General features: G+C 34.9%; 1 protein-coding gene across 1 annotated transcript; it reads right to left on the bottom strand.

Moving 5' to 3' along the window:
* Positions 1–9,850: 9,850 nt before the first annotated feature.
* LOC139876776 (uncharacterized) lies at positions 9,851–11,457 on the bottom strand. Its single transcript, XM_071864146.1, has 3 exons — positions 11,408–11,457; positions 10,660–10,913; positions 9,851–10,135 (listed from the first exon to the last, which is right to left on the bottom strand). Exons 2-3 carry the CDS (start codon positions 10,879–10,881, stop codon positions 9,851–9,853), a joined length of 507 nt encoding a protein of 168 aa, XP_071720247.1. The 5' UTR covers positions 10,882–10,913; positions 11,408–11,457.
* Between the last annotated feature and the right edge of the window lie 1,516 nt (positions 11,458–12,973).

Here is a 12,973-nt window from a genome sequence, read left to right as displayed (position 1 = left end):
AATCAATCCACGACCCAGTGTATACGTATCTCAGTATTGATCACAACTCAAACTATATATATTTTGGAATCAACCTCAACCCTGTATAGCTAACTCCAACATTCACATATAGAGTGTCTATGGTTGTTCCGAAATATATATAGATGTGTCGACATGATAGGTCGAAACATTGTATACGTGTCTATGGTATCTCAAGATTACATAATATACAATACAAGTTGATTAAGTTATGGTTGGAATAGATTTGTTACCAATTTTCACGTAGCTAAAATGAGAAAAATTATCCAATCTTGTTTTACCCATAACTTCTTCATTTTAAATCCGTTTTGAGTGAATCAAATTGCTATGGTTTCATATTGAACTCTATTTTATGAATCTAAACAGAAAAAGTATAGGTTTATAGTCGGAAAAATAAGTTACAAGTCGTTTTTGTAAAGGTAGTCATTTCAGTCGAAAGAACGACGTCTAGATGACCATTTTAGAAAACATACTTCCACTTTGAGTTTAACCATAATTTTTGGATATAGTTTTATGTTCATAATAAAAATCATTTTCTCATAATAACAACTTTTAAATCAAAGTTTATCATAGTTTTTAATTAACTAACCCAAAACAGCCCGCGGTGTTACTACGACGGCGTAAATCTGGTTTTACGGTGTTTTTCGTGTTTCCAGGTTTTAAATCATTAAGTTAGCATATCATATAGATATAGAACATGTGTTAAGTTGATTTTAAAAGTCAAGTTAGAAGGATTAACTTTTGTTTGCGAACAAGTTTAGAATTAACTAAACTATGTTCTAGTGATTACAAGTTTAAACCTTCGAATAAGATAGCTTTATATGTATGAATCGAATGATGTTATGAACATCATTACTACCTTAAGTTCCTTGGATAAACCTACTGGAAAAGAGAAAAATGGATCTAGCTTCAACGGATCCTTGGATGGCTCGAAGTTCTTGAAGCAGAATCATGACACGAAAACAAATTCAAGTAAGATCATCACTTGAAATAAGATTGTTATAGTTATAGAAATTGAACCAAAGTTTGAATATGATTATTACCTTGTATTAGAATGATAACCTACTGTAAGAAACAAAGATTTCTTGAGGTTGGATGATCACCTTACAAGATTGGAAGTGAGCTAGCAAACTTGAAAGTATTCTTGATTTTATGTAACTAGAACTTGTAGAATTTATGAAGAACACTTAGAACTTGAAGATAGAACTTGAGAGAGATCAATTAGATGAAGAAAATTGAAGAATGAAAGTGTTTGTAGGTGTTTTTGGTCGTTGGTGTATGGATTAGATATAAAGGATATGTAATTTTGTTTTCATGTAAATAAGTCATGAATGATTACTCATATTTTTGTAATTTTATGAGATATTTCATGCTAGTTGCCAAATGATGGTTCCCACATGTGTTAGGTGACTCACATGGGCTGCTAAGAGCTTATCATTGGAGTGTATATACCAATAGTACATACATCTAAAAGCTGTGTATTGTACGAGTACGAATACGGGTGCATACGAGTAGAATTGTTGATGAAACTGAACGAGGATGTAATTGTAAGCATTTTTGTTAAGTAGAAGTATTTTGATAAGTGTATTGAAGTCTTTCAAAAGTGTATAAATACATATTAAAACACTACATGTATATACATTTTAACTGAGTCGTTAAGTCATCGTTAGTCGTTACATGTAAGTGTTGTTTTGAAACCTTTAGGTTAACGATCTTGTTAAATGTTGTTAACCCAATGTTTATAATATCAAATGAGATTTTAAATTATTATATTATCATGATATTATCATGTATGAATATCTCTTAATATGATATATATACATTAAATGTCTTTACAACGATAATCGTTACATATATGTCTCGTTTAAAAATCATTAAGTTAGTAGTCTTGTTTTTGCATATGTAGTTTATTGTTAATATACTTAATGATATGTTTACTTATCATAGTATCATGTTAACTATATATATATATATTCATATATATGTCATCATATAGTTTTTACAAGTTTTAACGTTCGTGAATCACCGGTCAACTTGGGTGGTCAATTGTCTATATGAAACATATTTCAATTAATCAAGTCTTAATAAGTTTGATTGCTTAACATGTTGGAAACATTTAATCATGTAAATAGCAATCTCAATTAATATATATAAACATGGAAAAGTTCGGGTCACTACACGAAATAGGTATACAACCGCCAGCTTTAAAAGATATGATCTGTTTGTGAGGTGTACACAACTATCATATTTAAAAGAGTGGCCTGTTTGTATGCTTTTTGCATGACCGTGCGGAATGCCGGTATGCGGGGGATATTCTAGATGCATTTTGTTAAGGTCGATTACCATGTGTTTATATATCGTATGAATTATTTTCCAGCAGTGAGCAGACCTGCACAGATTGTTTTCGAAATATGAGTATCTTGTGGTCTATTATATTATTGAAAATGATTGATTATGATAAACTAATGAACTCACCAACCTTTTGGTTGACACTTTAAAGCATGTTTATTTTTAGGTATTAAAGAAATCTTCCGCCGTTCATTAGCTCATTTTAAGGATATTACTTGGAGTCAGTCATGGCATATTCCAAAAGACGTTGCATTCGAGTCGTTGAGTTCATCAAGATTATTAATAAGTCAATTATAGTTGGATATATTATGAAATGGTATGCATGTCGTCAACTTTTGATGTAAAGAAAGTTTGTCTTTTAAAAACGAATGCAATGTTTGTAAAATGTATCATATAGAGGTCAAGTACCTCGCGATGTAACCAATTGTAATGTATTCGTCTAGATGGATTAGGACGAGTCATTTCAATGGCCTACTCAACCATCATTAATAGAGCTGGAGAATTTATTGGCTCATCAAGAGGCATTATCCAAGCAGATGAATGAAGTAACCATAAAAGACTGAGAAGATGCACTCTTCACCAATAAGAAGAAAGCAACATCTCGAAGACAAGAGACGATGAAAGAGAGTAAGACATATGGGTGGAAGGGTCACCCAAAATCAAAAGGAAACGCTTCAGGGGGAGCTCAGCAAGGAAGAAGAGATCATCGCTAACAATACGGGGAAAATGATAAGAGAAAGAATGGTGAATGCTTCAATTGTGGCAAGAAGGGTCATCTTGCTCGAGATTGTAGATTCCCCAGAAGGCAGACTTTCGAAGGAAATGTGGCAGCTGCAAGAGATGAGAAGAAAGAGGTCACATTCGAAGCATCCATTAATGAGGAAACTTGGGATGCATAAGCAGGACTCTACATTGAAGCTGACATGGATGATCAAGCTCTTGCAGCAACCTTAAAGTCATAAATAAACTACAAAGATGATTGGATCATTGATTCTGGGTGCTCAAATCATATGACCAATGATGAGACGAAGCAGCAAGAAATGGATGATTACAAAGGAAAGAGAGTCGTGTTGACAGCCGACAATTCAAGGTTATCTATTTCTCACGTTGGAAAGACAATAATTCCAAATGAAGGCGGCTCTCATAAGCTCCAACTCGAGAAGGTGTATCTTGTCCCTGGCCTAAGGAAGAATTTACTATCAGTACCACAATTGACAGCAGAAGAGAATTATGTGCTCTTTGGACCAGAAGATGTGTCTGTATTCAAGAGAGTGAAGGTGGTTGGCAATCCAATTATGCAAGGAAGAAGAATAGAGTCGGTCTATGTACTATATGCTGTAACAGCATATGTGGATAAGACTCAAAAGAATGAGACGGGTGATCTGTGGCATGAACGTCTTGGGCATGTGGGCTACAACAAGTTAAAAGAGATGATGGTGAAACACATAGTAAATGGGCTTTCTCAAATTGATATCCGAACAGATACAATATGTGCTAGATGTCAATTTGGCAAAGCTCACCAATTGCCATTCAAGGAGTTAGCGTATCAGTCCAAGACACCACTAGAGCTCATACACTCAGATGTCTTCGGCCCTGTGAAACAAACATCACTTGGAGGTATGAAGTATATGGTGACATTCATTGATGACTTCTCAAGGTATGTGTGGGTTTACTTCATGAAAGAAAAGTCGGAGACCTTTATGAAGTTTAAAGAGTTTAAGAATAAGGTAGAAAGTGAGCTCAATTATAAGATTCGATGCTTACGCACAGATAATGGAAGAGAATATTTATCAATCGAGTTCAATATTTATCTTGAGAAGCACAAGATCAGAAGGCAATTGACTTGCCCAAATACTCTACAACAGAATGGAGTGGCGGAATGCAAGAATCGTCACATTGCCGAAACTTGTCGAAGTATGCTTCATGGTAAGAATGTACCAGGCAGATTTTGGGCCGAATGTATGAGGACGGCATTGTACGTGATTAACAGACTTCCACAAACAAAGTTGAGGTCTATTTCACCATATGAGAGATTATGGAAAATCAAGCCAACCGTCAGCCATCTCAAGGTTTTTGGATGTGTATGCTACGTCTTCGTACCAGATCATCTACGAAGCAAATTTGATAAAAAGGCAATTCGGTGCATTTTTTCCGGTTATGACGAATCAAGAAAAGGATGGAGATGTTGCGATCCAAATACTGGAAAGTGTCATACTTCAAGAAATGTGGTATTTGATGAAGCTTCTTCATGGTGGTCACCTCAAAGGATAGAGCTTCCCGCATCTCATGGATTAGAAGAAGTTCCAGAAGAAAAAGAAGAACGTGAAGAGCACACATTGAATCCAATTAATGAAGGAGATGAGTCGCACTCCAAGGAAAAGAGTCCATGGAAAACTGGTGTACATCAACCTATAACCAAGGAGGTTCGTCCAAGCCAGAAGAAAGTCGAGGAGCATTCACAAGAATTAAGGAGATCAACAAGGCCGAGACAACCTAATCCAAGGTATGCCAATGGTGCTCATGTGGATGAATCAATACCTATTGAGCCTTCTACTTATGAAGAAGCAGTGCAAAGTCGAGAATGGCAGAAAGCGATGGAAGAAGAAATTAATGCACTAAAAGAAAACCAGACATGGAGTTTAGTTCCAAAGCCAAAAGATGTAAAACCAATATCTTGTAAATGGGTTTACAAGGTGAAGACTCGATCAGATGGCTCCATTGAAAGGTATAAAGCTCGACTTGTTGCTAGAGATTTTTCTCAACAATATGGGCTGGATTATGAAGAAACGTTTAGTCCAGTGGCGAAGATCATAACAATTCGAGCTCTACTAGCTTTAGCCGCCAGCAAATCTTGGAAGTTGTGGCAGATGGATGTCAAGAACGCTTTCTTACATGGAGAACTTGACAAAGACATTTATATGGAGCAACCAATAGGCTTTGAGAACAAGTTCCATCCTGACCATATCTGCAAATTAAAGAAAGCACTATACAGCTTGAAGCAGGCTTCAAGAGCTTGGTACGGGAAGATTGGCGAGTTATTGGTATAAAGTGGTTTCACAGTTGCTCCTTCAGATTCTAGTTTATTTGTGAAACAAGATCAAGGAAAACTAGCCATAGTGCTAGTATATGTGGATGACTTAATCATCACGGGAGATCACTATGAGGAGATCCAAAGAACAAGAGAGAATCTGTCTATCAGATTTCATATGAAGGAGCTTGGAGAACTCAAACATTTTCTTGGACTCGAAATAGAGCAGAAAAGAGAAGGATTATTTCTGGGACAACAGAAATATGCGCGAGATCTTTTACAAAAGTACGGAATGTTTAATTGCAAACCTATCTCAACTCCGATGGATCCGAATACAAAACTACGAGCAGATGAAGGAAAAAGTCTTCAAGATGTTACCATGTATCGAAAGTTGTTCGGAAGTCTTATTTATCTCACACTAAGCCGGCCAGACATATCTTATGTAGTTGGAGTGGTTAGTCGATACATGAGCAATCCGAAGAAGCCTCAACTTGATGTTGTACGACGCATCTTAAGGTATGTTAAAGGCACTATTAACTTTGGTATTTTATACAAGAAAATAAAAGAATGCCACATGACTGGATATTGTGACGCCGATTATGCTAGAGACTATGATACACGACGGTCAACAACTGGATACATGTTTAGTCTTGGATCAGGAGTAATATCATGGTGCAGCAAGAGACAACCAACAGTATCCTTATCAAGCACTGAAGCAGAATATTGATCGGCAGCATCAGCAACACAAGAAATTATTTGGTTGAAGCAACTAATGGACGATCTTCATCAATCAACAGACTATCAAGTAGAGCTTTTCTGCGATAACCTATCAGCTATACGTCTAGCAGAGAATCCAGTCTTTCATGCAAGAACAAAACATATAGAAGTACACTATCACTATGTTCGCGAGAAGGTCCTTGAAGGGGAGATCAAGATGGTGCCAACAAAGACAGATGAACAAGTTGCAGATATATTCACCAAGAGTCTAAGTAAATCAAAGTTTACAAAATTCAGAGAAGCACTTGGAATGGTCTGCAAATCATCGTTGGAAGAAAATTTGCATTGAGGGGGAGTGTTAAAATACAATGCAAATTTGGAATAATATGGAATTTGTAAATATGTATGAAAAAATATCTAGATATTAATATGTATAAGAAAATATCTAGATATTAATATGTAAAAGAAATATCTAGATATTTATATGTAGAAAAATCTAGATAATGTAGATATTTGTAGGTGAGAAATATCTAGATATTTATCCATGGAAATATCTAGTGTGTAGAAACTTCCATGGACAAGTATAAATATGGGTGAGGAGTTTCATTTGTAATTAAGTTGTGAAAGTTGTAAGAGTGAGTGAGTAGAAGAAGTTGTGAAGAAGTAAAGAAGTGTGTGAGTTGAGTTCATAATATTGTAATTGTTTACTTGTATTAATAAAAGTGTTCTTTGTTAAGTTTCCCGGTTAAGGCCAATTTGTGTTTAAGTTCTTAGTGCACTTGTGTTGTATCTATTATATGGTCGGCTCTGCCGCCTAAGTGATATATGGTCGGTTATACCGCCTGAATGATATATGGTCGACACTGTCGCCTAAGTATTATTGTGCACTAAGGATTCATAACATTAAAGGCTAACCAACGTCAAAGTGTTGGTGTAGTGAGTGTAGTATAATCTAGGTCCTCTGTAGTGGGTGTGTTGGGCTCGTCGAAGCTTTCAACAACTACCACGAAAATTAAACTAACTAAAGCAACACATACGCAAAGAGAGCACAACGACCACAACTCGAACCAAAAAAGTAACAAACAAAACCAACAGTAAGACAAAAGGATAGCTATAGACCTCAGACCAAATTTGCAGCAGAAGAAACTATTAGCCGATGGAATATAGCTGTATTTTACCAAGTCAACTTTGTATTATAGGTCAATATTAGTTGTCATATATATTTTCCATATTTACAGGGATTGTACGTATCATCAGAGGAATTGGTTAGGGAAACACTTGTATATATATTCTTGTATCATTATCAATAAACGACACAGAATTATAATCGCATACATACATGGTATCAAAGCCTTTGTCCTTGATAATCGACCTCAAAAACTTACCTTCGAGTTGTTTGCAAGTTACCGTCTTCCCCATTCTCGAATAGTAAGAGTATATAGTAGGAGAGCAGAGATTAAACATGATGAACAGACCCTCATCCCCACCAACTACAGACGAGAAACAACCATCTACCACAACAACACCTTTATCCTTATTCTGCAAGACCACCCCGACATCAACTTTTCCCCGCAAATGTATAGAAACATAACCACAACCTTTTCTTTGATTTAGTTCTTTGATCCTTTGGGTTAAAAATGCATATGAGTTTAATTATGGACACGTGTTTAAAAGCGTGAATAGTTAAGATAAAAATGAGGCAAAATTAATCACTAGTGATGGGTTTTACAAATCATCATTCAAACTTGTGCCCTCAATTTCATAGGGAAAATAATCACTCCCTCGAGAGGAAATTGTTCATAACCACTTATGCCCATCAACCAAACATTAATTTTTTTCATAACGATCACTATTAAAATTATGAAACTCGTCGAAAGAAAGATGAAAGAACCTACAACCGATAGAATGTGACAAAATGATAAGGTTCGAAAAAAATAAACAATCTGACTAACAACGCTAACTAACACTGGACCAAATCGGGACCAAAACTAAACTACAACCAACAGGACAAAAACACAAGAAAATAAACAACCACCTAAATAAGAGACACACATCAAACAAACCAAAACATCTGACTAATTAACCAAACAAACAATTCAAAACACACTAAGCGGCTTTGGAGGATCATTTTCGACCTCTTGAATCCGGTCTAGACACGATTACAAACAAAATGAAAAGAATGAATAAATGATTGTGTCGAATAAGTTGTTTTGTTTCTTTATAGATTCAAATATAAATTGACTAAATTATCTCTCTTCTCGGAATACGATGAACCTGAAAATTTTTATCCGTTTACCATTTAACCTTAACGAGAATGAGATATAGCGAAGTCACATGTAGAGAAATAAACGACAAACGCTTGGCTTCTCAAGATAATAATCTCATTTCAAGAGAAAATGTCGCATGCTTTTGCATTATATCTAAGAGACCAAAGTTGATAGATGGTGTAGATGTCGAATTCCGATAAGTTATGGCAATAACGATGGATTGCATGTGATTTTCGAAATATCGTGTTAATTAAAACGACATGCGAGGAACCAAATTAAAATACGGATATGTTTCTTTTGAATAGTAAAAACCATTAAACCAACAATGTGTCGCATATTACAAGACTTCAATGCATATCGTGATGTAAATATGTAATAATAATAATGAAATTTTGAAATAGATGATGACAAAATTCAATTTCTAATGACTAATCTCAGCTTCACAGTCCACACTACTGCATACAAACAGTAATATACTCCACATTACAACCACTTATATGGTCTCTAAAACATGTAACTGCTTCATGATAAACACATGTCTTTCGAATGACTGATGACAAAACATACTCTTTTACATGTTTTAGGTGATATATTAGTCCTTTTAACCTTTATTTGGCCAAGAACAACGTTGGAAGTTAGAACAGGCCACTTTGTAATGGATTGAGATATGTTTCTTTATTTGATGATTTCTTACTTTTCAGTTAGTCAATCCGATATGATGAATCGATAAAAAATATGGATGGAAATTCTGGAGTTCTTCAACCTGTCCTGGAAGGAAAGAAAAAAAAACGGTATGCACGATAATTAACCTGGAAGTTTGGAAGGTTATGGTGAAGCCTTTGTGATCTGTAAAGACCAAAAGCTGGAATACTGTGACATGATATTCTTCAATGCCCGAAAATTGGAGCTTGGGCCCGAACAGAATCCTCAAAATTTCCGGTATGATGATCAAGTCCTCTAGGCTATTCCTACTCAAACACGAAATTAGCACTAGTTTCCAATTCATAGGTTGCTAATGTTTGTGTTACTTGCAATCTTGGGTCAATTGTTAATTTTGAGTGATAAAAGATACTCCGTAGATCTTTTATGTGAATCAGAATGCATTGCATATTTTTCTTAATAGACGTTCAATAAATTTAGTAGATAGTGAACAATGGAATTCTTTTTTTTTTTTTTTTTTTCTAAAAAACTTTGTTTGATGAAACAGTGTTATTTTGCACATCTTATCACATGTAGATGTGCAACCATCAATGGCAAGAAGAAATTTTTGTTACCAAATGTTTCACCATTATTATTTGGTAAACGGAAGCAATATAGAATAAAGTTGATACCTTTATTTAAAAGCCTAAAACTGTGAATTCATCTGTACCAGATAACAAACTGCAAATAAATTCTACCCAATTTTCCAAAAATAAAATGGACAATAACATCTAAAATTCATCACTAACATCTTCAGTAACTGAAAAACAGATTAAAAGGCAGCCCATCCAGGTGGCTGAGAATTCAAGTTTCTTTCTTTGTTTCTCAACCCATTAAAACACTGAGATTGGGTCACATTAGTCACAGGTACAGTTGGCTGAGATCTAACTGCAGGGGCATTGGCACCTGACTTGTTCTGGTGGCTGTTTCTTGTTGTAACCGGTTTCAAGTTATCACTTGTTACCAAGGTTGGTGTCTTCAAATCTTCAGTAAACGCCTGCCATGAGTTTTGATCTGGGCTTGAAGAGTTCTTGTCCAACTGCACCTGTCTTGGTTTCTAAAAACCCCATTGAAACATGTAAGTAAAGCTTAAATAATACACTCATTGGAGTGCTTGTTTAATTAACACAACTGTGAATTGATATATAATGATGAATTTTGTGAATGGATTTGGTTATCAATAGATAGAGTTGGTTTGTCTCTCGGAACCGTTTTATTCGTTTTTATTACGTTACGAGCACTTGTTCGTATCAATAAGTTGAACAAATTTTGATCAAATCATTAGGAAAATGGGCAGGGGTTGGATAGCAACCTTGTAATCTTTGGAGGGTCAAGATGGGTTGGGTCGACCCAAAGCACTTTTCTACAATTTCTTAAATAATTTGAGTTAAACATAACTAATTTTTGTATAACATGGTTTAGTATGCTTTCAACCACTTTCTTTGTAATTTTATACCTTTGATGTTACCCAAAAGACCCATAAAAAACATAACTCAATCAACTCGTTCAGATATAAATGGGTCGAAATTGTCATATACAGGTACTTGTGAACAGTATGAATAAAGAAGAGTGAAAGATCACCTGCTTTGGTGTTCCAGGAGACTTATTTGTTGGTGAAGTGGAAGCAAGAGCTTGTTTAATCCCATAAAGTTGTTGTCTTTGTGACCTGCAAATAATAGATAACTTTTCATACTCCGAAATTATTTCATTTTTCTCCAAATTTGCGCGTTTCAGCTGCTCTTTTAATCTTTCTACTTCAGCCTCCAACAATTTTTCCCTTCGTGGTTGGCTCCTATGAGCCATCAGATTAGCTTTATATGTAGACTTTACAAAACCTGTTATATCAACACATTTTACGTTTGTATGATTTTGTCTATTTAATACCTAAAGTACAGTAGCAGGGATGTACAAGTATCACAAATAACTGATAACTAACATACGTTCAAAATAATAAAAATTTGTGCAATCATAAAAATTTCAGTTACAAGAAACAGACCAAAATAAGAATCAAAAAATTCAATAAACAATTACTGTTTCATTAGAACTGAGAACAATAAGATCTTGAAACATCATTTAAACAGGCGCGTAAATACATCAATTGGAAAATATCAATCTGTTAGATTTACAATTTTACATACATGTACATTTGCATCATTCATAGACAAATTCAAGAAACAAAAACACAGATCCATTTTAAGCTTGTTGCATTAAGAAAATCGATAAATCTGAAAATCAGCATATGCATTAAATTGAAATTAAATTAAATCACATTACATTGTAATGGATCACCGCATATCTTTAAGATTAAAACAGAATGTAGAAAACAAACCTGTGAGAAAAGATGAATAGAGTTGAATTATTAGGTGATGATGAAACTGATTGATCTATTACTACTACGTTGGTTTGTGTGTAAATAATAAATTAATATTAATAAATATAAATAAAATACTTGAAATCAGCAGTGAAATATGTTTAATATATGCACCCCCAGCTAAGATGGGCTTTGGCCCAATCACAAAGCCATCTTAATATTTAAGGATTTATTATTTATTTATTTTTTTGAAAGGCACTCTCAAGGGAAATTTGATTTTTAACTTTTTTTCATCAATGAAATATCCAAAACCAATACATCGAACAACCAACTGAAGGAGACAAAGCTAAAGCCTCTAAACTAAACAAACAAAAGGAAATGGAGCCACGGCCAAAAAACCAATTAACACAATAACACCACATAAGCCAACCGAAAAAAAAAAAAAAAAAAATACTAAGGAAACAACCGACAACCGAATATCCTTGAATAATTTTCATTCATTAAAAGTTCTTATTTCTTAAACCCTTCACTTCCTGAAAAGGAGTTCAACAAGATAATCTTTGATCTGCATCATGATTCTATGGGCCAACAGGTGATTAGAATTAATAAAATGGGACGTGATGTTACAAAGTATCCAATACCCGAATGTATGTGCAATGATACAACGAGTCAGCGAGGTGTATGACCCAGAGACCAGAAATGGGTCGGATTCGAACTGGGATGACAGCTTGAAGGTAATGATGGCATCTAGGCTTGTGTTGGATTGGTACAAACTGTCATAATTAAGGGCAAATGGATATTTTTTTGATTCTTTGATCCGAAAGTTCTTTAATCGATTAATTTATACTTTTTCATTGCAGGAATGTATCCTAGATCGGTAAAAATGTACAATAAAAGTTGCTGTACAGTCATTTATAGGAATAATGAATTTTTATTCAGTTGATTCATTCATGGATATTGTTAGTGTCTTCACTCTAAGCACAAAGAACCAAACCTTAACGCACCAATGAATGCTTGTATCTTTTGACCGTTCAGTTAAGTTAACTGAGACTATCTCTTTATGAATTACAAATGAGAGTAGATGTTTCAAATGGCAGTGAATATCATTGATTTTCGCAAAACAACTTGGCTCATGTAGGTTCGACTCCCGTGGGGTCACACAAGGTTGTCCCTTAACCCTTTAATTCCACCTAAGGTGCCTCTGCACATCGCTTTTCGGGGGCAGTGGTGGAGGGGGTTTTACTTCTTGGCAACAGTTGGGGGCGGGTTATGCAACTGCGGATGATAAATGCATGGGTGGTTTAGTCCCTCTGGGTGATCCCGAACCGCTCTTAAAAAAAATGACGTTTCAAATAAAAGCTTGATATGGATGTGACTTTTTGAAGTATTTTGGGTTTCTGAGAAACAGAATTCTTAAACTAATCTAAATATTTCCCATAAGTATATGTTGAAAGCTTCGACGAGCCCAACACACCCACTATTGAGGACCTAGGTTATACTCACTCACTACACCAATACTTTGACGTTGGTTAGCCTTTAATTTTATAAATCTTTAGGGGTTAAAGCCAAAAATAGGCTACAAAC

This window comes from Rutidosis leptorrhynchoides, chromosome 11 (genome assembly GCF_046630445.1).
Source record: "Rutidosis leptorrhynchoides isolate AG116_Rl617_1_P2 chromosome 11, CSIRO_AGI_Rlap_v1, whole genome shotgun sequence".
Classification (NCBI taxonomy): Eukaryota; Viridiplantae; Streptophyta; class Magnoliopsida; order Asterales; family Asteraceae; genus Rutidosis; species Rutidosis leptorrhynchoides.
This window is presented reverse-complemented; position numbering and strand designations above follow the sequence as displayed.

Coding starts and splice junctions, on each gene's coding strand:
- LOC139876776 (XM_071864146.1), bottom strand. CDS start 10,881: ATGGCTCATAGGAGCCAACCACGAAGGGAAAAATTGTTGGAGGCTGAA. Junction 10,136..10,659: donor CTCCTGGAACACCAAAGCAG/GTGATCTTTCAC, acceptor TGGGGTTTTTAG/AAACCAAGACAGGTGCAGTT.